The sequence below is a fragment of the Anoplolepis gracilipes genome, chromosome 1, assembly GCF_047496725.1.
Source record: "Anoplolepis gracilipes chromosome 1, ASM4749672v1, whole genome shotgun sequence".
NCBI classification, from domain to species: domain Eukaryota; kingdom Metazoa; phylum Arthropoda; class Insecta; order Hymenoptera; family Formicidae; genus Anoplolepis; species Anoplolepis gracilipes.
In genome coordinates this window covers 14,259,276-14,280,356 of record NC_132970.1, presented here as the reverse complement: position 1 = coordinate 14,280,356, position 21,081 = coordinate 14,259,276, and the positions used below count along the sequence as shown (strand labels likewise).

General features: G+C 33.5%; 2 protein-coding genes and 1 long non-coding RNA gene across 6 annotated transcripts in view; 1 reads left to right on the top strand and 2 right to left on the bottom strand.

The window, feature by feature from the left end:
• Ir76b (Ionotropic receptor 76b) overlaps window positions 1-1,289 on the bottom strand; it is a 9,072-nt gene extending 7,783 nt beyond the window's left edge. The window contains exons 1-2 of the mRNA XM_072887201.1: window positions 1,155-1,289; window positions 45-112 (exon numbers count right to left, since the gene is read on the bottom strand). Of these exons, the coding sequence (XP_072743302.1) occupies window positions 45-112; window positions 1,155-1,227 (141 nt within the window). The 5' untranslated portion in view covers window positions 1,228-1,289. The remainder of the gene's footprint in view (window positions 1-44; window positions 113-1,154) is intronic.
• LOC140663255 (uncharacterized) lies at window positions 683-5,864 on the top strand. The gene is made up of 3 exons (XR_012046244.1): window positions 683-782; window positions 930-1,061; window positions 1,166-5,864. It is a non-coding gene; the product is annotated as an uncharacterized lncRNA (long non-coding RNA).
• LOC140663235 (insulin-like peptide 2) lies at window positions 2,721-21,081 on the bottom strand. 4 transcript variants are annotated; one of them, XM_072887263.1, is made up of 5 exons: window positions 14,443-15,417; window positions 8,803-9,019; window positions 6,822-6,884; window positions 6,325-6,536; window positions 2,721-5,411 (listed from the first exon to the last, which is right to left on the bottom strand). In XM_072887263.1, exons 1-4 carry the CDS (start codon window positions 14,629-14,631, stop codon window positions 6,343-6,345), a joined length of 663 nt encoding a protein of 220 aa, XP_072743364.1. In that variant the 5' UTR covers window positions 14,632-15,417; the 3' UTR covers window positions 2,721-5,411; window positions 6,325-6,342. The 4 variants fall into 4 exon arrangements, with proteins under 4 accessions (XP_072743364.1, XP_072743378.1, XP_072743355.1 ...); XM_072887277.1 differs by lacking the exon at window positions 14,443-15,417 and adding an exon at window positions 20,949-21,081 and having other exon boundaries at window positions 2,721-6,536; XM_072887254.1 differs by having other exon boundaries at window positions 2,721-6,536.

The window sequence follows — 21,081 nt, the reverse complement described above, 5'->3', positions numbered from 1 at the left end:
TTTTTACTTTAATAATACATATCAATTATAATAGTTAAACTTACATTCCATGATGTTATTTTCATTTCTGCAGGTATTGACTCCATAGAGTTTTTGTCAGTCGTCGTAGCATCTGAAAGCATAATATTGTTCTTCATAAAATTAAGGATAATGATATGTCAAATTCCTTTCAGTCAACCTTTTACTTTTTAAATATTAAATTCTTAGTTTAACCTTAAAATATGATTACTTAGATAAAGAATAAATTCTAAATTTAATTATATTTATTTTTTTATAATTTATTGTTGAAAAAAGAAGACTTCGTAAAACTTTTTATTTATTGTCAACTTAACTTTTACATATCTCATTACATTTATGTATATTATTAATCTATTTTTTCATGTGTATATCTTTAACATTTTAATAGAGAGATTATAATAAATATATATATAATAATAATACATATACATATATAATATTAATATAATATATAATATATAATGTATAATATAATTAATATAGGACAACACCCACAATATTACATGGTGAAAAACACACTAAAAAGAGAGAAATTGCGGAGATGTTTTTTATCAAGATTCATAACAATTCAATTAATTTAAAAAAAGACACGGAAAATTTGAATCCGATCTACAACAATATTACCAAGCATTTTCAACGAATTTGACCCGATACTGGTGTTTGTTTGTCATTACTCTATACATAACTTTAGTCTTCGTACTGACGTGTTCGTGTGATGTAGCATGAAAAATTTTTTAACTTCTTGATTTATTATGTCATGAAAGGTACGCTGATTTAATACTTTAATGTTAACAAAAAAGAACGCGCATAGTGTCATCATAGTTAATTAAGTAAAATTGTATAATGTCACTTCTGTTAATCCATACACAATGAAATTGTCACTTAGATACATTTTTAATTTTTATTTTTAGACTTGATAAAGACCTAAATCAAAGATCGAAACGTCGTCTATTGTTAAGCCTATCAAACATCGAATAAAATATAAAGCTTAATTAAACTAGTTTGGTCGATCAATAACAACACCTAATTAATAATCGTCACTGGTGATTTATAATTTTATCAATAATTAATATATACATGTTAATGAAAATTAATTAATTAGATATAATTATTTTATTAAGAAACAAGAAACTTACTTTGTCCGTAGATGCTATGACAACACGTCACGAGTATAAACGTGCCAAGTAAAAATTGTAGGAAGTTGTGCATTCTTCAACGGTGTATCCGCACTACATTTTATTTCTTTGCATCTTGATCAGCAAGTCCTCTCATGCATTTCCTGCGACCGGAAATGCTTTATACAATGTGGCATAACTAGCAACCAGGTGAATCGATACTAACACTTATCCAGTCATTCTGACCTGGACGACAGTAAGGTAGTGACGAGCCGTTTATATCAGCTTGTCACGCGAGCGTTGAAGGTGTCCGTTGAAGAGGGGTAAAGAGCTGACAGAAAACACGACGAAGTTTTGTACGCGCGGGCGCCGTCAACCCTCTGACATATTCACGCAGTTATTTTATCAAAGATTCTATTGGTTTACAAAGGTTGACAAATTAACTTTTTTTTTTTATCAAAATCTACGTCAGCACTTTGACTTCGTTAATCGTGAAAATCAGATATGATAATTAATAATCAGATGCGTACAAGTCTTTTTTACGTTTATTTATTTCTTTTCAGTAATGCAGTAACTGATAAAACTATATCTTGAATATATGTTTATGATTTTGATAGATAGAGAAATTTAATTTTATGCTATGTTCTTCATTATTATCATTATTATTACGCATTTTAGATTTTCTAAAATTAATTAATTATAAAGATATATCTTGACTTTATATAAAATTGATTGATAGATATCTTCCTCTCAAGATCTTTAGTATACGAGTAACGGATAAATGTCTATCAAAATGTGGATAAGAAAAAAAGGATATATTTCTTTAGTATCTATGATAATAATGATATTGAGTGATTGATTAGTGATATTAAATATGATTAGCCACATAGACACGTATACCATTTTCATGTGTCACGCAAGTCGTATCTAATATTTTACACAATATATCTATTGCAATGCTGTCTTGTTCTTTAACCTTCTAACTATAGAATTATCTGATCCGATCTCCGAGCGATAAGAGCGAAAAAAACCATTTTATATAGATCTATTTTTATTAGTCACTTTTATTTAAAGAAACTTTTATCAAGCTATATCGATCGTATGGAGAAGAAGAATCTTATCGGTAATTAATAATAATTACAGATATTTTTCTCAAAATTTCTAATATTTACATTAAAATAATATATATATAGAGCAGCAGAGCGAGAGATATTTGTACGTATGATTTATTTGTACATACGTATTCCAGAGATAAATTGAAAGATTAATGTTTGCGAATGGGATGTTAAGTCTTCGTGAAAGTATACGTTATATCAGCCAGCATGAAGGTTGCGTTAGACGTGTATGCGATCAATATACGCACCATTAGTAACATTAAGCAAGTAATCGTGTGAATCATCTGTCAGAGGAAATTAATAGTGATATTATTAATAGGACGTGCACGCATTCTGGCGTGTAAAAGTTTATAACGCCAACTAGAATTGAGATCATTGAGATTAATCGTCCTTGTCCTGTCGAATATTACGGAAATAAAACGAAATAAAACATGTGGGTGGTTAGGTGGTCGAGGTGAAAAGAAAACAAGCCTTCTTGGGAACGACTTTTCATTGTTCATCGTTAAATTGAAGTACATCTCAATATACAAATCACATCGCCTGTGTCCTACGAATATATAGTATATCGCCGCTCCTCTCGCCGGAGCGCCTGAGTTGTCTCTCGTTCGCAGTCGCAGTCGCAGCAAAAAAAGCACCACCGCGTCTTCGCACCGAAGGATCGAGCAACGTGTCAAGGATCGAGACAACGAATTGTATATATAAATAGTCTATCAACGAGCAATATGATCATCGAAAATGGATATTAGCTTAGATTTTACACAAATTTTGTTTCATTTCGCATCCCAATCGCGTACCGTTCGAATATCCTTTTCTATACAATCTTAGTAGCTATTCTATTTAATTTTTCTTGACATTTATATATCTCTTGTGATATCAATTGTTATACTTTTTGCTGTAGACTTTATCCCGCTTATATTTGATTTCGCTGTTTCGTGTGTCTCGATTCTTACTCGTTTCCACGTTATATTACAATCATCGCGCGAGGGAAATTGCCGAAATGAAAGGGGGAAAGATGATAGGAAACAGTGCGAAAGTAGAACGTGAGAAGCGCGGTCGAAATGTTACAACTAATGCAAGCACGCTCGACAGTAACGTTAACGATATAGATCACATCTCATTATGACGATGACAAGGAATGACGAGAGAATGATAAAAATGATCATGCGGCGCTAACGCGGCAAATGGGACGTAATAATCTCGAGATGATGATCATGATAAACGTGATTACGATGACTCTCGTCTAATCAATAACTTATGACCTTGGCGGTTATCATCATTTTGTCGCATTATTCACTGAGAGATCCAACGGCGAGTAGGCGAGAAGCATGCATAGAGATGATGTTATGATTGTAGAGAAAATTCGGCGACTTTGTAAATTCGAAGGAGAGACATCAAATATAATAATCAATTCTAGTCGAGATTAAAAAGACTAAATTATATTAAATAATAAAGCTATTTTTTTCGACTTTCTATTTTTATATCTTTAAAGTCAAAATCATCTATAAAATATTGATTAAAAAATTATTAGCGTTTTTTGTATATATGAAAATATATATATATATATATATATATATATATATATATACATATGTAGATAAAATAGACTCTTTCGAATTTGCATGTTACTGAACTTTCCTCGCGAATCGCGATGAGATGTATTATGTCAACTTATTCGGGATTAGCGATTCGCTGTTTACAGATCTATCTATGATACAGATTCATTGTCAGTTAATCGCGCAGGAGAGACGTTAAAACAACTCTTCGGTGATAGAATACAACAATATATAATTCGGAATGGAACGTGCTCTTACGCTAGATGTGCGTGACGAGATTAATGACATGCGATTTAGAGATCACTCAATACGTCACAAAAATCAACACTGTCAATAGAGAAACAAATCGATAATCCATTATAAAACTTTTCGAACAAATGATCGGCGAGTGTAGATTTTTACGAGATTCGATTTCTGACGCATTAATTTATCCCAATTTTTTTTCCTTCACAACAATATGCTACATTTACGATAATTATTTTCTTTGATTAGTCACTTATTCTGTCGTGCAATTCAATCTATGTAAATCAATCACCAAATAATGATAACATTTTTTCGTAATTTCGACTTATATCATTTTACTGATACATATTATTTATATCGTTTTACTGATACATATTGTCTAATTAAGATCAATTTAACATTTTTACACATGCTCGATTTATAAAATACTCACTTAGTCGACAACACTTATTTGAATCGCTGTGCAGGTCAACCAATCTTGCCCACGTGTTTTGCTACAAGCGATACATCGATGTGCATAATTTGACAATAAGTTTCGCCATCATTTTGCGCGAGCGCACTCTCGGTCTTTCCCTCGAGAACAAGATATATATATATAATTATTGAGAATACATGTTCTATGAATAAGAATAATAATATCACCATATACGGTATAATCGTGGAGTGCCCATTGAAATTCGTCACAGCCTCTGGCAGATTAAAAATAACACAAGCTACAATAAAGTAATAAACACAATATATCCGTTCATGATAATGATCCTTCTTGCGTTGTTTAACGGATCTCGAGTTTGATATTAAAAAAAGAGAGGAAATTATACGCGTGGTTATAAGAAACTAATGGCTATCGAGCTATTTCTTCTACGCTTCGTCGCCAGAAATCACCATGCGAGTTGAGACTGTATCCCCGATAAGCAGCAAATCTTTCAATGCCTGTTAGATCACAAGCAGAACAACGATGTACGCGTATGCAGAGTCATTAAAATGTAAAAACTCTCGTCGGTCAAAATAATGTATGTATAAATCAAAGAATCGCATTACATACGTCATTCGATGCTGTCCAACAAAAAAAAAAAAAAAAGAAAAAACAGAAACCAAAAAAAAATAAACAAATGTCCAAGTCCAAGATCGATTTTCTCGGACAAGGCAAGCATGAAGTCGCGTGACATCGCCGATATGCGCGTTTTCCATTTTTCACATATGTCGCACGATGATCGCCAGTATAATTATATGAGATCACATGCTAGATATATATATACGTGATGCCTACAGGTCGCGGTTTCTCCCTTTTTTCAATGTTGATTCTTTATCCCGATTTAACTTTCGCAGACTGATTCACAAAATGTAGACGTTGATGCTGCTTCTTTCGACTGTAAAAAATGATAAATATCGTATATATCGTATATATCGATTATAAGCTGTATAAATATTTAATTTATCTGCAATTTGACGTCTTTTCGAAAAATTGTTAATCTTTTTTTTTACACATTCTCGAGTGTACGTTATAGCTTATCTGCAAATCGTGATTCAGAGCTCTTGATCATGGTGCACATTAATAGCGAAAAAGTTATATTTATAGAAACATAATGAAATTTGGCAATTCTGATTTCAATTTATTATATTACATTGTATCAACAATTTCGATAAAATAATTTTAATTAAAACGTTGTTTTGTACGCATGATGCAGTTGACACATTGTCATAAATTTCGAGAATTTTGCTTTAATTGTTTCATTATCATAAAAAAAGTAGAGAAAGCGAAGAAAGTGTTGTAAAGTATTTAAATCGAGACTTAAAAACCGAAACTTAAATCAAACTAAATAGATTTCGTTTTTAAATTACTTACAGAATAGATATTACCGCATAATTATAATAATTTTAGACAAATGTAATTAATTTGAAGACCATAAAATTTCTGATAATTTTATTCCTCCGACTTTTTAAAATTGGTTTTTTTTTCGAGTTCTGTCTTCTCTTCGCTGGCTCTTCTTCTTTAGAAATCATGAACAAAAATATATGCCATCCCGCACACGACCATATATATACGTTAAGAGAAATTTCAGTTTCTCCGCAAAAAAATTACGTAAATTTATGCATAATTCACGAGTCAGTCTCCAGCATGAGCGGTGATGAAACTACTGCAACAAACTTAAATTTTCCAAACATGTATTGCACATATGTGGTGTGTGTATGTCTGACGTGAGTATATGGATATATGCGCGTGTGTCTGGAATTATTTGGTTGCATGGTGATCGAGCGTTAAAGCGGAGGTCGAAGGATTACCGGTTTCCGGACGGGCGCTTAGGATTGGGCGCAATAGCTGGACAGTTCGCTTATCGTGCACGCGTTGATGCAGCATTCCTCGTGGATGCCTCGCGATTCCCTTCGATTGCGATTGGAGCGTCTGCCGAACGGTCCATCCAGCATCCCCCGTGCTCTTTCTCGAGACATAAATGGATGAAACTCGTAACCCGGGTAATCGGCCATCTCCATTTCTGAAAAAAAAACCGCAAACTCTCGTATCGATAATGTATAATAAAAAAAGATCATATAATCATTCTAAACATATATATATATATGTATATATGCGTACACCGTCGGTTTAATTGAACAATTTTTGCGTGCATTTTATTTTTGTTTATTCCTAACTGGAATGGAAAAATAAAAAGCGTAATGTACTCATTACGCTTTTTATTTTTTTTTCTTTTAAAGAAAGTTCTAGGAAAGTTTAGAGATTTTTGAGAAAAATCTCTCTTGAGACACCATCTTTAAACTCGTACCTTGAGTGCGTACGTAATCAAAGTTGATATCCCTGCGACTTTGAGTATTCGCTTCTTCCCGAGCTGTGAAAGAAATCAAAATAGAATATTGTTGTTTAAAAATCTCAAAACATTTTTGGCGATAATAATTTAGAAAAGACACATACACGCAATCATAACTTATATAACAATAAAATAAATTTTAAACGTTTTAAATAAATTATAAACATAATTCAGCAAAAATCAATCAATCTTACAAGTTAAAGATTTAACTTGACAGTAATGCTAATCCTATTTATATTATATTGATGGAGTAATCGTGATATGATTTTGAATATTTTCGAAAAAATGTAGCGAATCTTTATATTTGCGTGTCACACAAGGCATATTATTTGACATAAATGAAGAAGAATTTGCTTTCCACGATTGTCAATAAATCGTACAGCTACATCTAGATTTCGGTGTCAGATTATATACATCTATTTGATCAATTAAGCTTAGCGATAAGTCATTTTATATATCCGAAAAAAGGTTATGTAAATTTTCGATGCAAATTCTCGCGTTTGTTTTCAATGAAACCGTTGAAAAATAAAGCAGGAAATAAAGATATTGAATTATAATTGAATCAGGAAATAAAGACATTGCTGATGTATGCCTCCAATTATTAACGTATTTAAGAGTGCTTGACGATTATAGAGAGTGCCTCTGTCAACTTAAATGATCCCACTCGGAAATACGTAATACGAGCTTACATGCATTATTCATCGGCGACAAAGTGGCGATTACTTGGTTAATTGTAGGCACAGAGATTGATCGTGTATACTTAATCGCCTTTCATAGAATACCGTGCTCGAGAAGCTATTAAGAAATTGACAGGTTTAAGCAAAAATTTTCTCATAATTGGAAGCTACCCGTAGTCTGTAACGTTCACTTTAAGGATGAAGTTGTATTTAAAGTGAACATTTTAAATTACTGACTGACCTCATTCTTATATTGAGCCGTTCAATTATAAGCCCAGACCAAATTAAGCGTTATTTGTACATTCAAACGGATCGTTTTATATATCCATGCAGTTAATATTATAATTATAAAATATATATATATATATATATATATATATATATATATTAAATTATAAAATTATTTAATGAATTGTTTTTTGAAATATCTAGAGATGTATTTGACATTTGGACGGCGCGATTATCTCGATAGCTCCATTACTAGTTCTATTATGAAATATTCGTCGTGAGTGATATTAATCGAGAAAGAAGGAATGCGAACAACATTAATATTAATGGCTACATATTAACTGTTGCATTATAAAGGCTAATTTTGTACAGAGATACTGGCATCGCGCGCGAGAAATCTTCCTGAATATTATCTCTCTCAACTCTTCCTATTATTAACTTTCTAAATATTATCATCATGAGCATGCGCGCAAAATCATCGATAAATTCAAAGTATGCAACTTTCGCAAATCATTTATATAATAGTCAAAATGAGAGAGAAATCAATAATGAATATTGTATATTTCTTAAAAAGCAATTATCTCTTTTTTGATGATTTTGAATGATAGAATAGATACATCACAGTATATTCCGTTATTTACAATATTTAAAAAATTTTTTAGACATTTATAATATATAAATATTAATTAACACAATATAATTAAGATTTATATTGTCCTATTTTATTACGTAAAACGCGCATATGATTGAACATTAACAATAAGAGATACATGAAATAATCGCTGATTAGACTATCGCTTTCAGCTATAATTATGAGTGTTAAAATCTGATAAAGAAAAAAAATGGCATACATTTAGGGAAAAATACATTACGTAACCTTGTTACAGAAATTTAGGTACAAATTTAGTGTTTGTTCATTAATGTTCCACTACCAATATATCTATCCTACCTGTCACTTGATATCGATGTTGGAAACAAACGAAAAAAAAAAAAAAAAAAAAAAGTTTTTCGTATCGATCAGCTTTTCTACTCACCTTGAGCACTCTTTTTAAACATGGAATTATACACGCCTTCACAGATTATCTGTAAAGCATTGGATAGCTTCTTGCCGCAATATTTCTGCGGCGTGCCTACGAGTCGCTTCGGGTTAAACTGGGGGTAGCCGTCCGCTTGTGCGTTTCCTGATTCTGTCGCAAGAAATGCGATGGCGATCATCAGGGTCACAAGCACGTTCAATCGATTCGTGGACATCTGAAAGTAACCATTCTCTTTTAATTATGCGAATGCGTACACGAAACTACACTAAATGTCATTTTCATTTGTCAGTTTAGTTGAAATTGCCTTGAAATAAAAAATTAAACTCTCCAAGTTATGCTAGCTTAAAAAAAAAACCGAAAAAAGGAAATATATTATAGTTACGTCAGGGAAATACAAGTTTTTTTCGGAGATGATTTTATGAGGAAAAGCAGCGAATATAAAACATAAGTAAATATATGTTAATTAGAAGTGGGTAGAAATTGTGGACAACGATCATTTATCGGTGTCACCACGCAGCCTTCGACTAAACGAGTAAAAATGAAGAGTTATCTGGAACGCGCGCGAGACGGACGAACTGTTTACTAAAATAATGCCTTATTATACATATTGGCGTATATCTAATGTATAAACTCTTTATTCGAAACATTAGCACGGAAATGTTAATTTAAATATATATTTTTTTAACTGTCCGATTAAGTGACACGATGCCGTTTAAGTACCGTGAAATGGATGCCGCTCATCATCCAAGAGATCTCAGTGTTGCCTCTGTTTATATATCGGGTTTAATTAAATGCGAGTATAGTGTCGCGGCATTCCCCAGCGATCGCGTAGGATGTGCCTCTATTTTTAGATATCTCTCACTTAAATATAAATCTCGCGACGCAAGTAAGAGAGAGACAGATCGCGTATTTTCGTTCGCGCGTGTCATACAATCGTCGCGACGGGAATCGTCGCTCTCCGACAGAATAAGAGAAAGAGAAGGCATTTCTCTCTGTGCTTTGTCCATGATAGCGACCTTTGTTCACACGTTAGCGCCAGCATAATTACGCTCCTCCGCAATCAAATGCAGACCGATACGCGGAGGTCCTCCTGTTGTTTTAGGGTATCGCACGTGCCACGTTTATTTCGCGTCTCCTCAGATAATTTCGAAGGCGTCCAATATATATTTTATCGAAGAAGCGTTTGATTATGTTTATTATTTAAACAACACTGTTTCGAACAAACAGAAAATTTGCTTTTGTATTTTAAAGAGATATAAAAGTTTTACAATGTGTATAGGCATCTATATGCAAATACGGATTCTAGTAATTTAAAATAATATTCTAGTCTGTTTAAGGTAGGATTAACGGTACTTGTGTCACTTTGATTCTTCAAAGATGCGGTCTCCCAATAATGATACCCTGTGTGGTTGGATTACAACAATGTTGATTTGTTTTATAGGCTACATTATACTCGATTAGTCATGTTATCAACGAAAATAAAAATCAGGCCAGTGGCTTTGATACGAAAATATAATGTAGTACATTATAGTAGTACAATATAGTTAACAATAATTGATATGCATTTTATACAATGTCTAATTTTTAAATCAATTGAGGTATTATTGGCGCATTAAAAATGACGGTTTAGAAAATAAAAGATTTAGAATAAATTTTGAAAAAAATTGATGTATTGCCGATGATTTGTATGAAAAGATAAATAAATGTGTGTGTGTGTGTGTATGTGTGTGTGTGTACCTATGTTATTTCTGTTGAATTTGAAAGTTAAAAACTATCGCGTTTTAATAACAAAAAATGAAAGGATCGATAATTGAGTTTGAATTAAAATTTTATTAAAATGTTTTTTTGAAAATCAATAAATGAATAATATTCTATTATATCTAGGTACGCTTTCAAAATTTATTTTGTAGAGAGTAAAATTGTATTTTCAAAAGCTAATGAGATATTTAATAAAATATTTAATAAAATATTTAGTAAAAATTTATTTCCAGTAGCTAACTAAATAGCAACAACTGTCAGTTTTTCTATTTTCACTAATAGAAATCGATTGTAAATGTGCTTTGATACATTATTAATTTGTCATCGGTATTCTTTTGAATCTTGATCTTAAGTTTTAATTTATATATAAGTTTTCGTCAAAAATATAATGCACTTTTATTTTGATGTTTCAAGGTTGATGGAATTTATTCGCGATCGATTCACAAATGCCATATCATTAGACATGCCAGAGTCATTGCCGCGGCAGGCACATTGATTTGCCCCTTTCAAAACAAGTAACGCGAATATAGGGCAGACCACTTCTATTTCCGGCGCATAGTGACGATAGAAATTAGCGTTCAACACCAAGCAATAACTGAAAGAAACGGCGCATGTTGATGTAGAATTATCTAACATTATTTATCTTTTCTTCGCGATTAGTAGCGCTGAAAACACGCGTATATTTGCAATCCGTAATAAGCATTATGCGTCGATGGATCGATCAAATTAATTATATTCACGATTATAAAACTTTGCCGAAATTTGATTACAATACTGAATAAACTCTGAATCACTTTGCTTTTAAAATTGAAAAATCAATTTCTATACATTATTTATATTTAAAATCCTTTTCTCATATATTTTGAGACTATTAAGATTTTGCACTCTGGTACACCAGTGTTTTTTAAGTATCTAAAACAGTAATTCATCTGTAATTCTTCTTTGTCGATCTGAAAGAAACTGTACGAGTGTCCGTGATTCTCTTTCGTCGGTCTAAATAAAAAAAGATCGCACGTCTCTCGAGCGGCAAAAATATAGAACCCGGACGGTAAATAACTGTGTTTGTGTTTTGCGAACGCGGGCGAACGAGATTTGTGGTATCTCACCGCGAAAATGATAAGCGTGATCGCACGCCGTCGACACGACAGACGTGGGCGTAAAACAAATAAAAATCCATCGGCCTCATTTATCAGCGAAAATTAGTTCGTACATGATATATCTTGTTTTATTCTAAGTATATCCCATAATCTATCAATGCAGTAATCCATTTTACGTTTATGGGGGCATTATATAATTTCTGCGAAAACTAGCTTAATTTATAAAACTAGGTCTTTTTAGAGGAGCGAATAAAAAGTGAGAAGAAAAGATGGAATGCATAAATTTAAAATATTATCTTAATGCATTTTTTTTCTGTTATTACAAATTTGTCAATTCAGAATGACTAAGAATTTACCGATTTCTTTGAATTCGCATTATTTTGCGCATAAAGTGAGATATCAGGCCGTATCGTACCGCTTCAAATTCCCATAAAATGAGATTGAACAACAATTATACGTGTCGATAATAACGTGTATGCCGTTCATTGGCTTCTCGTCTGGCGCCTCCAATGATTGTAAACAGAGCTACCGAACTACATAGATCCTCCCGGCGTTCTCAAGAAGAGACGCATTTTACGATAGCGAAAAGTCCCGTAAATTGAAAAGAGGACTCGTTTGTCTCGATCACTTTCCCTTTCCTTCCTCAGCCTGGGGTTATTCTCTTTTGATCTCTTTTCCTCCCTCTCGCCTTCTCTGTCTCTCGCAAGACTGGCGCATTTCTATTTTTGTCTTCGTCTTTTCTCTTACAATTAGTATTATCTACGAAGTACCGCCGGCAGACACCACGAGTAATAATGTATAAACACGTGTATATAACACTCGGAAAGATACTAAGCGAGCCACACTTATACGCACTTATGAGAAAACGCACTTATGTCCTATCGAGTGCAAACCGGCCAGGGGTGATCGACTTTCCCGATCAGAGCGTGATCGCGTATACGCAAAGGAACTTTTCCGCTTTCTTGCGGCTACACAGACAGGTGTGAGAGAAAATAGTTGAAAAATCCCGAGGTTACAAACGCCTCGATCGCATCGTTTTGTTATCAAATTGCGCGAATTTTTCAATTAATTTTACGAAAGACTAATTACAAAGAAAATTGTACGTCTTATGATGTGACAACAAATGCAATTTTACATTTTAGATTTAGCGTGTATTCATTATTTTTAATTAATTTTTTATTTGTCATATATATATATATATATATATATATATACAACCTCCCATATAGATACAAGCAATGATATTTTGTAAGTAAATTAATAAACATAAGTATAACTGATCATCAAATGCAATCATTATTGTTCATTTCGGCATTATTCTATATAGGAATTGTATTTTATTTGTTTATCTTATAAATAGAAAATTAGAGAAGAAAATTTACAGTTATGATACGAGAGATTGATGAAGAATCTAACATAATTCTATTGTGTGAATCACAAACGATAAAGACGTGTTTTAATTTAGTCTTTTCGGTTTGTCTAACACATATAATTCCCTGAATGAGAGAGAACTAAATCTATCCAACATTATCGAACACAATAACAATTGCCAAGTATCGATAAACGCATGAAAAATAAATTTTTAGAAGAAAGAGCAATATTTAATAATCAATCGCGTAGTTCGGTCTTGACATTAAAAACAAAGATCATTTTGAAGTTACAATACTGTTCCAACTGTTGCTAAATGTGATCTTAATTAATTAAAAAAAAACTAATTATGAATTTTTTGCAGCAGAATTTCGAAGGTGAGCATTTATGCGTGATAAGTTGTGCCTGAAATGCAAGTAATGGAAAAAAATGCTTTCACTTCTTATGCGTATCTCAGCAATTGCGATGAAATATCATCATTAGCGACATTAGGAGATTGATGATTAAATATGAAAATTATAAAGATTAATTTAATTTTAATGATGCGGTACTTGCGCTAATTTCTCCGTAATCGACGCTGCGTAATTCGGGTTGACGCATAATTTGAAGAAATGAGCTGAACCAATGAGGCTCTTCTAAGAGGCAGATGCACTCTCTAATAATACAATTGCACGGTACACGAGCATCAAGCATGCTGTGCTCATATACGTCAATTTGACGAAGAGGTCTTGCATTTGTAGTATTTGAAACGACTATGCATTGCTAAAATTAATGGCAGTCGTTTGTTCTCGAACAATTTGAGATGAGTATAATTTGCTCTTTCTTGCGATAATTTAAAACAGTTTTAATGTATTTTGGAAGATAATACATTGAGAGCTATTTAAGTCAAAATATCTTAATCAGTTTTATTATCAAATGTACGAGCACAAAGTTGACTTGGTTTTAATGAATATTGAACTGATATCAAATTAAAGTAAAATAAAAATAAAATAATACTGCATGATAAATGCGATAACTTAAACCCAGCGTTAAAGCAGATATTAAAAATTTATAATAATTTTAATTAAATAACAATTCTATATATATACTTAGATAAAATCTTTTTAAGTACAATGTATTTTAACGAACGTGTTAGATGTATCAATTTTCCCAATAACAATCAAATTTAATTGTAATAATAAATATATCTTGCATTTTTTTTTCGTCTGGCGTTAAAACCCGGAATAATTAAATACTAGATTCGAGCAACAAAGTGAGCACGCGCATCGAACGGATCTATCTTCAGCTCTCACGGAAGAGAGAGTATTTTCTTCCTCGGATTATAATTAGTTTTTACGCAGCAGAGAGCACATCTTTCCGATAAGAACAACATTAAAGGCAAAAAAAGAGCGGACAGGATGCGAGAGAGACTTACTGAGTACGGTGAGGTAAAACGCGGATCACAAGGCGATTTCTCTATCACACGGGGTAGTATCACAGTCTGGCACTTTTTCTCGGACGACGGCGGACGACGGTGTCGCGGACGCAGCAGGTGAGATGTAATCACGATGACGATTGCTACGACGATAGCGTGGCTGGTTTCTCTCATGGGGAAAACGATCATGAAATACTCCGTAGACGATAACGGGCCACCGTCTCGAGACAATGCTGGCTTCTCGGCAAAATCAACCCTTCCCACTGTCTGGGATGCATTGATGCCCGTCCACGAGCACTTCTTCACGTCCAAGTCTTCTTTTTCTCCTCGTTTTTCTTTACTTCCTTTCCCAAAGGTAATTGCAATCGATCGGTCGATAGTAGGAGACTCGTCCGCGATTGTCACGGCTGAAGCGTCGTGCGACTCTTGTATATGTGTGCGCGATCTGGATTCTTTGGTTCTCCAGGTCCGGTTTCGCAGACTCGTCTCGTCAGGTTGAAGATGACACGATGTACAATTAATATTCTTGGCTCGGTATTTAGATTTATTGCATCACAGTCGTGTACTTTTTTCCCTCTTGGGACTTTTTCTCCAACAAAATATGTATCTCCGATGAAATTGTACGCTTTTTATTTTTAGTGAGATCCTCGGGTATATCTCTCGTTCGATCCTGGTTTGATCCTCCGTTAATGATCTTGTATGCCTCGAACTGAAGGATCGTTATATCTCTTTACAGCCTGACGGAATCGGCAGGTGTTCGCTGATGCAGGCACAAATCCGATGCTTCTCCTTGAGAAGATCGACGAGGCACGTCTCGACCGCTCGGTCGCCGACGAGCGTCTCAGACTCTTCCGACTGAGAACGTGCGGTCACGTTTCTGACAATGCCAGCCTGATTGACCGCAATTGTCACGAAGACCTGTCCCCGGAGAGAGGTTCGGTTCTCCGTCTCGGTAGAAGGTTGCTGATGAACTAGTATAAGGTGGCTCGTATCATCCCTCTCTTTCACTCACTCTCTCTCTCTCTTTCTCTCTCTCTCTCTCTCTCTCTCTCTCTCTTTCTTCCCATGCTTGCTGTCCTTTAAGTGTGATCGGGGGATAGCAAGAAAAAAAGTAAACAGATCGAGGAGGGAGAGTGACGAGTGAGGGAAACATCGGTCTCAAGGAAAGCGACGTGTCTTATTTCTGTATTCTGTCGAAGATCGAATGCAAATCATCCCACATCATCGTTTAACCACTAATTGGGTGACGTGAGTGCTTAAAGATCGGTACTGTGCGTAATCTGCTTGATCGAATTATATTTAGATACAGCTAATATTAATATTTTTTTTTTCATTAATTTTCATTTGTACAAAAATGAGCAAGAAAGCATGTAAGTATATTGCAACAAGAAAATCTCATATCTTGTTACTAGGTAAAGATATTAAGTTGATTACCACCATGTAAAAGAGATAATTGCAAATTATATCTTTCCACATACCCGCAAATTTATTTTTAAATAAAGATGAATTACTTTTTATACTAATCCATTTGCGACTTTATTTTTAAGAAGAGGATATTCGTAAATATTCGTAATGTAATCGCGATGTAAATTTTAATTTTAATATTTACTTTTATATAATTACATTTTCGGAATTTGCTAATTTAATAAAAAAAATTAATGATTCGCCAGATTGCATGCTGACACGTCAAAAATGCTGTCATGCGTGAGGTTGCAATTTAGCAAAATGGGTTTCACTTAATCGGTCAAAGTCCAGGTAAACCGTGAGCGTAATCATTTTGCGAATAATCCGTGTTTTCGAAACGAAATCCTGAAGAAACTGTCGCGAAATTGAAAAAGAAATGCAAAGATAGGGATAGAAAAAGCGTATTCGCGATTAAGGAAAAAATTTCCACGTTGAACGATGATTATGATAAGTGAATCCAGTGTGACTGCACTCGCCGTTGATACGAATTAATTTCTCTTGTTCCTCTACTCTCTCTCTCTCTCTCTCTCTCTTTCTTTCTCTCGCGGTTGGTCGGGAAGAGGTTCGGGGAGTCTGCGAAGGCGATCGCCTTCAAATTGCATGACCTTTATCGAGAGGGGTCGTGCACACGAGAGGTGAGGAGACATGCAAAATAGACGCCGCCGACCGGTCGGTCGGAGTTTCTCGTTCTTTTTGTCGCGCATTCTTCCAGCCTCCGCAGACGGCCAATTGCGTCTGGACAGTTGTCTGCGAACACGTGCCACAGCCAGATCGTACGGATGTACTCTCATTGTCAGTGCACTCTTCTCGGTATGATCGTCACCGCACGGTAGGCAGAAAGACGCGATCTTTTTAAATGTTCCGTGTGGCATAAAATTATGTAAGTTTGCGCGTAAATGTTCTATTAAGTTACGAGACATTCAATATGTATAAATAATAACTATCTCTTTCGGATTTAAATACCAAAAAATAACCTTTACACGATGATTCGTAACAATAGGGACTCTGGTAAATGAGTTTAAAAGCTGTCGAGAATTTTTTTTCTAAGCGCGCACAATTTTTCTTCATATTTATATTTTTAGTGACTGTACTTCTTCAGGTTTTACTCTCTGATAACAATCTCGATCTGCAAGTGCTGCTTAACTGTCTTCTCCTTAAACGATTACAAGTCCTGCAATTGAGTCAACGGAGTAACGCTATACGCGGGCAATTGTCTTCGTAGCGGAAAGTACTGCTGTCCTACTTCCATCAGCCAGCCCTAATGGGATCCATTACTGCTTAGTAAAGCACGTGATCAAAAACCAGCGATTTTCTGCGCGGAAGAAAATCTCGTGAATCTCGAAAACACGATCAACGAATAATAACGCGATCTTTAATAATCAAACTTCGGCAAACTTGTGTCTCTCTCGATAATACAATAATTTGCAGATATTACGTAATGATAGATAATAATTTTAATTTGTATTATCAGTTCCACGAAATGTATCAAAATACAATACTTATATGTAATTCAATAATAATAAAAATAGACTAGTAATTTAAATAAATTATTTTGGATACATTTTATTATTATAATTATAAATATATATATAATATAATTAAATATAATACAATAATAATCAAATAATAATAATAAAAGTAAAAATAATAATAAAAATAGACCAGCAATAATTAAATAAATTATTTTGGACAAATTTTATTATTATAAATATAAGATAATTTTCAAAAATTTAATTTAAAATATTTTAAACCGAATTATAGTTAAGTTTGTTAGTTAATACGTAGCGTGGTATATTAGCAAAATAATAGGGAAGTTTATTGGATCGAACACGTTTATTAGATCGAGAAAGTAGAAAGTCTTTCGCGAGCTATTTTCTAAGAAATAAACTTGAATGCATAAAAACATGATTTTGTGATAAGTTAATCATAAGGCATTGTGGTAATACGAAGAATCTTCAAGTATATCGCGGTTCGCGTGACGTTACTCATTTGCTACCCCGATTTATCCAGTCAAGCTTTTTTCACAACGAAGTGGATATACATATACATATCTTTTCTCCTCTCACATGCCTAACACAACTTTGAATTGTTTTATTTATTATGCATTAATTTTTTTTACAAATGGGTGCTATATCACACGTCTAATGACGCACATGACTATCAGAAATAATATCTATTTTAATTTAATTTTTACTGTTAATTTTTTTAAATTTCCTAAATTTATTTAAAAAAATGATCGTTAATATTATTTTTTTAATCGCGATATATATATCCCTGATATATCCCGAAGAATATAAGACACTCTTTTCTGATTTACTCTCACGATCAAGTCTTTGAAACTAAAATAGATTCGTTCGTTGTTGTGTTCTGAGATAGATATGTAAATAAATAAGTCTTTCTTCGTGGCCGTCGTTTATCCTTTGTTTTATTATTTTTATCAATTTGCTTCTTTCGCATTTGCACCGAAATCGTGTTATATATAAACTTGTACTTATAACAATAGATTGTAGAAATTTCCTCGAAATATGTGACATTAAGGAAACATTTACGCACACGCTCGATTAATCGTGATTACGATAAAGACTGAAGAAAAAATATCGAGACACCTTGTACGACGCGGTCAACGATCGTGATCGATAAAGGCTAGCGTGGCTTTCACTCGTGACATTAGCATCGTGTATAGTTTGCTTTGCTCTGATATTTGTTTGTAAGAAATCGCATGGTGCGATGCACAATATATATTGCCTGAACGAGCAGCCTGCATCATAAATATCGGAAGAAGTTTGCAAGATTCACTACACATAGAGACGACGAGAGTTTTATCCGTATAAAAAAAAATTATGACATCAGAATATAAATATTAAATGCGTTACGAAAGAAAAGTAAACCATAAAGGAACAATGATATTAGTAAATAAAAGAATAAAACGTATTTTTATCAATGATGACGTTATTGGCAACTAGTTTGAAATTTTTAATTATCTTCACGAGACATCGAACCTTATTCACACGTCATATTTAATATTAATATTAAATCATTGTAGATGTAATATATGATGTATTATATTTAAATTTAATATATCAAAATAATATACCAATATATTTATTCTATGTTTCTTAAATATATCTATACATATAAAGGTATCTCGCGAGTACCAAACTTCTAGAATGTTTAGAGATCATTCTAAGCAAAATACGTACATAGTTTTTATATACATTATAGATCAATTCGGCTCAATTATTGAGAATTTATAGAAAATTTTATCAATATTGTAATAAGTAAAAAAGACATTTTTATAATTTTTACATAATTGTTATTCTCTAAAATTAAATCGAGATATGTTTTAAAAATAATGTGCCTTTTACTTGATATTTTGAAACAGTCTACTAAATATATCCAGAAATTGTATGTGGTAGTCTTAGCATTACGCTAATGTCAAATAATTATTTAGGGTGACACATTCGTATCTAATAAAAACTGATACTTTGGGCGAAGCAGAGCCATTGTCAGAATTTTGCGTTACTGATAAGAATTAAATTCTTTATATCTAGATAACTGAACCGAATTTATCTATAATATATATATATATATATATATAAATTTTTTGCTTAGAATAATATCTAGAACACTTTCTAAAAGTTTGTTCGGTTTACTCGCGGGACACTCTGTATATCGATGATTCGTGATAAGATAGTGAAGTCACATGTGTCTAAAACTACTTTAATCATATACTAATACATCAAATTTTGCAAAAATTACATTATAGTGTGTAAAGAGATAAATATAATATTTAAATATGCATATATATATATATATTAAAATAAAAATTAATGGAAATATTGTCTTTTGTTTGGGAATAAAATACAAAGACGCAAGGTTACAGAGATCAATTTCAAAATAAACTATGTGACTCAGATCACGCATAATTGTTGTTTTGATATACAATTAAAGGTCGACGCGTGTGTGCGTGCGTGTGCGTTTTCACGACATCGTGTTAAATTCGTTCCTTTCTCTGCGCGGGGTAAAGGATGGCGAAAGATCGGCGTGTGGTACTTACCGTGCGTGCGTGTCGGCGATTGTTACTCGATGATGCGTGTGCGTCTTGTGGTAGCCGAAAAGGTGGCCGCCTCCCTTATAAACACTCAGCTCCCTAGTGGTAATACTGAGCAACGGAGACGTGTTCATTAAGCACCGGCTTACCTGTCAACTTCCCTTAATCGCGCGGCACGCGGCTAATGCCGCCTGCATACGGAAGGCCGTGCGGTCAACCGTGAACTGCCTCCTACAACCCTCGCGCCGGCCGATTTCGGTCCACGAGACTCCAGAAAGGGTCGCCGTCACTTTATTATGTTCCACGATCGGAAACCACGCGGTGACATCCAGTTAGACGATACGTTTGTGTGTTTTCCTGCCGCTACTTTATTTATTTATTTAAGCTATTAATCGATTCTAATACCCTTAACGTAAGACTGTCATATGTACATATAATTTTTTTTATATTATTTTACTTACCGAAACTCATAAATTTAACATTTAATTAAGATATTATCTAAGGATGTACATATTTTCTACACTTGTTATTAATTAAGTATATACGGCATTTCTCTGCTCTTTTGCTTTTCTACCTGTTTTAAAAGTACAATTCAAGATACTTTTTCGTATATTATGGATTTCATCCCACGTATGCAATATTATATGTATATTTTTTTACACATTAAATACTTAATAACTGATGTATAAAATATAATACCAACGTACAGTTACTTAATAATATGGTATCAATGATACCGATTGACATTTTTAAGACGCCTCACATCTTATTAAAATATCTCTAGATCTCTATGTTATTCGATGGCGGGGGAGAGGATACCTTTATTATCTTAAATATTAAATCAGATGTTAAAAATACTTTATTTTTCACAAAATCGTTAGATCGGAAAACTTTTCGATCCCCCCAAAATAGCGCTCGTCCGAAATGGAAATTTTAAGTGGAACACGAGCGTCGCTTTTACAGACGCTCGGGTTGAGCCGGTGTGACTTACCAAGGACATTGTTTTCGATTAGAACAGGATCCCGCGATAATGGGTCAACGAGCGTCTTCGGGCTTCCTGCGCGTCGCGCCGCGAAGTCGCTCGGTCCAGCAAGCGGTCGTCTCGAGGTCGATTAACGCGTTAA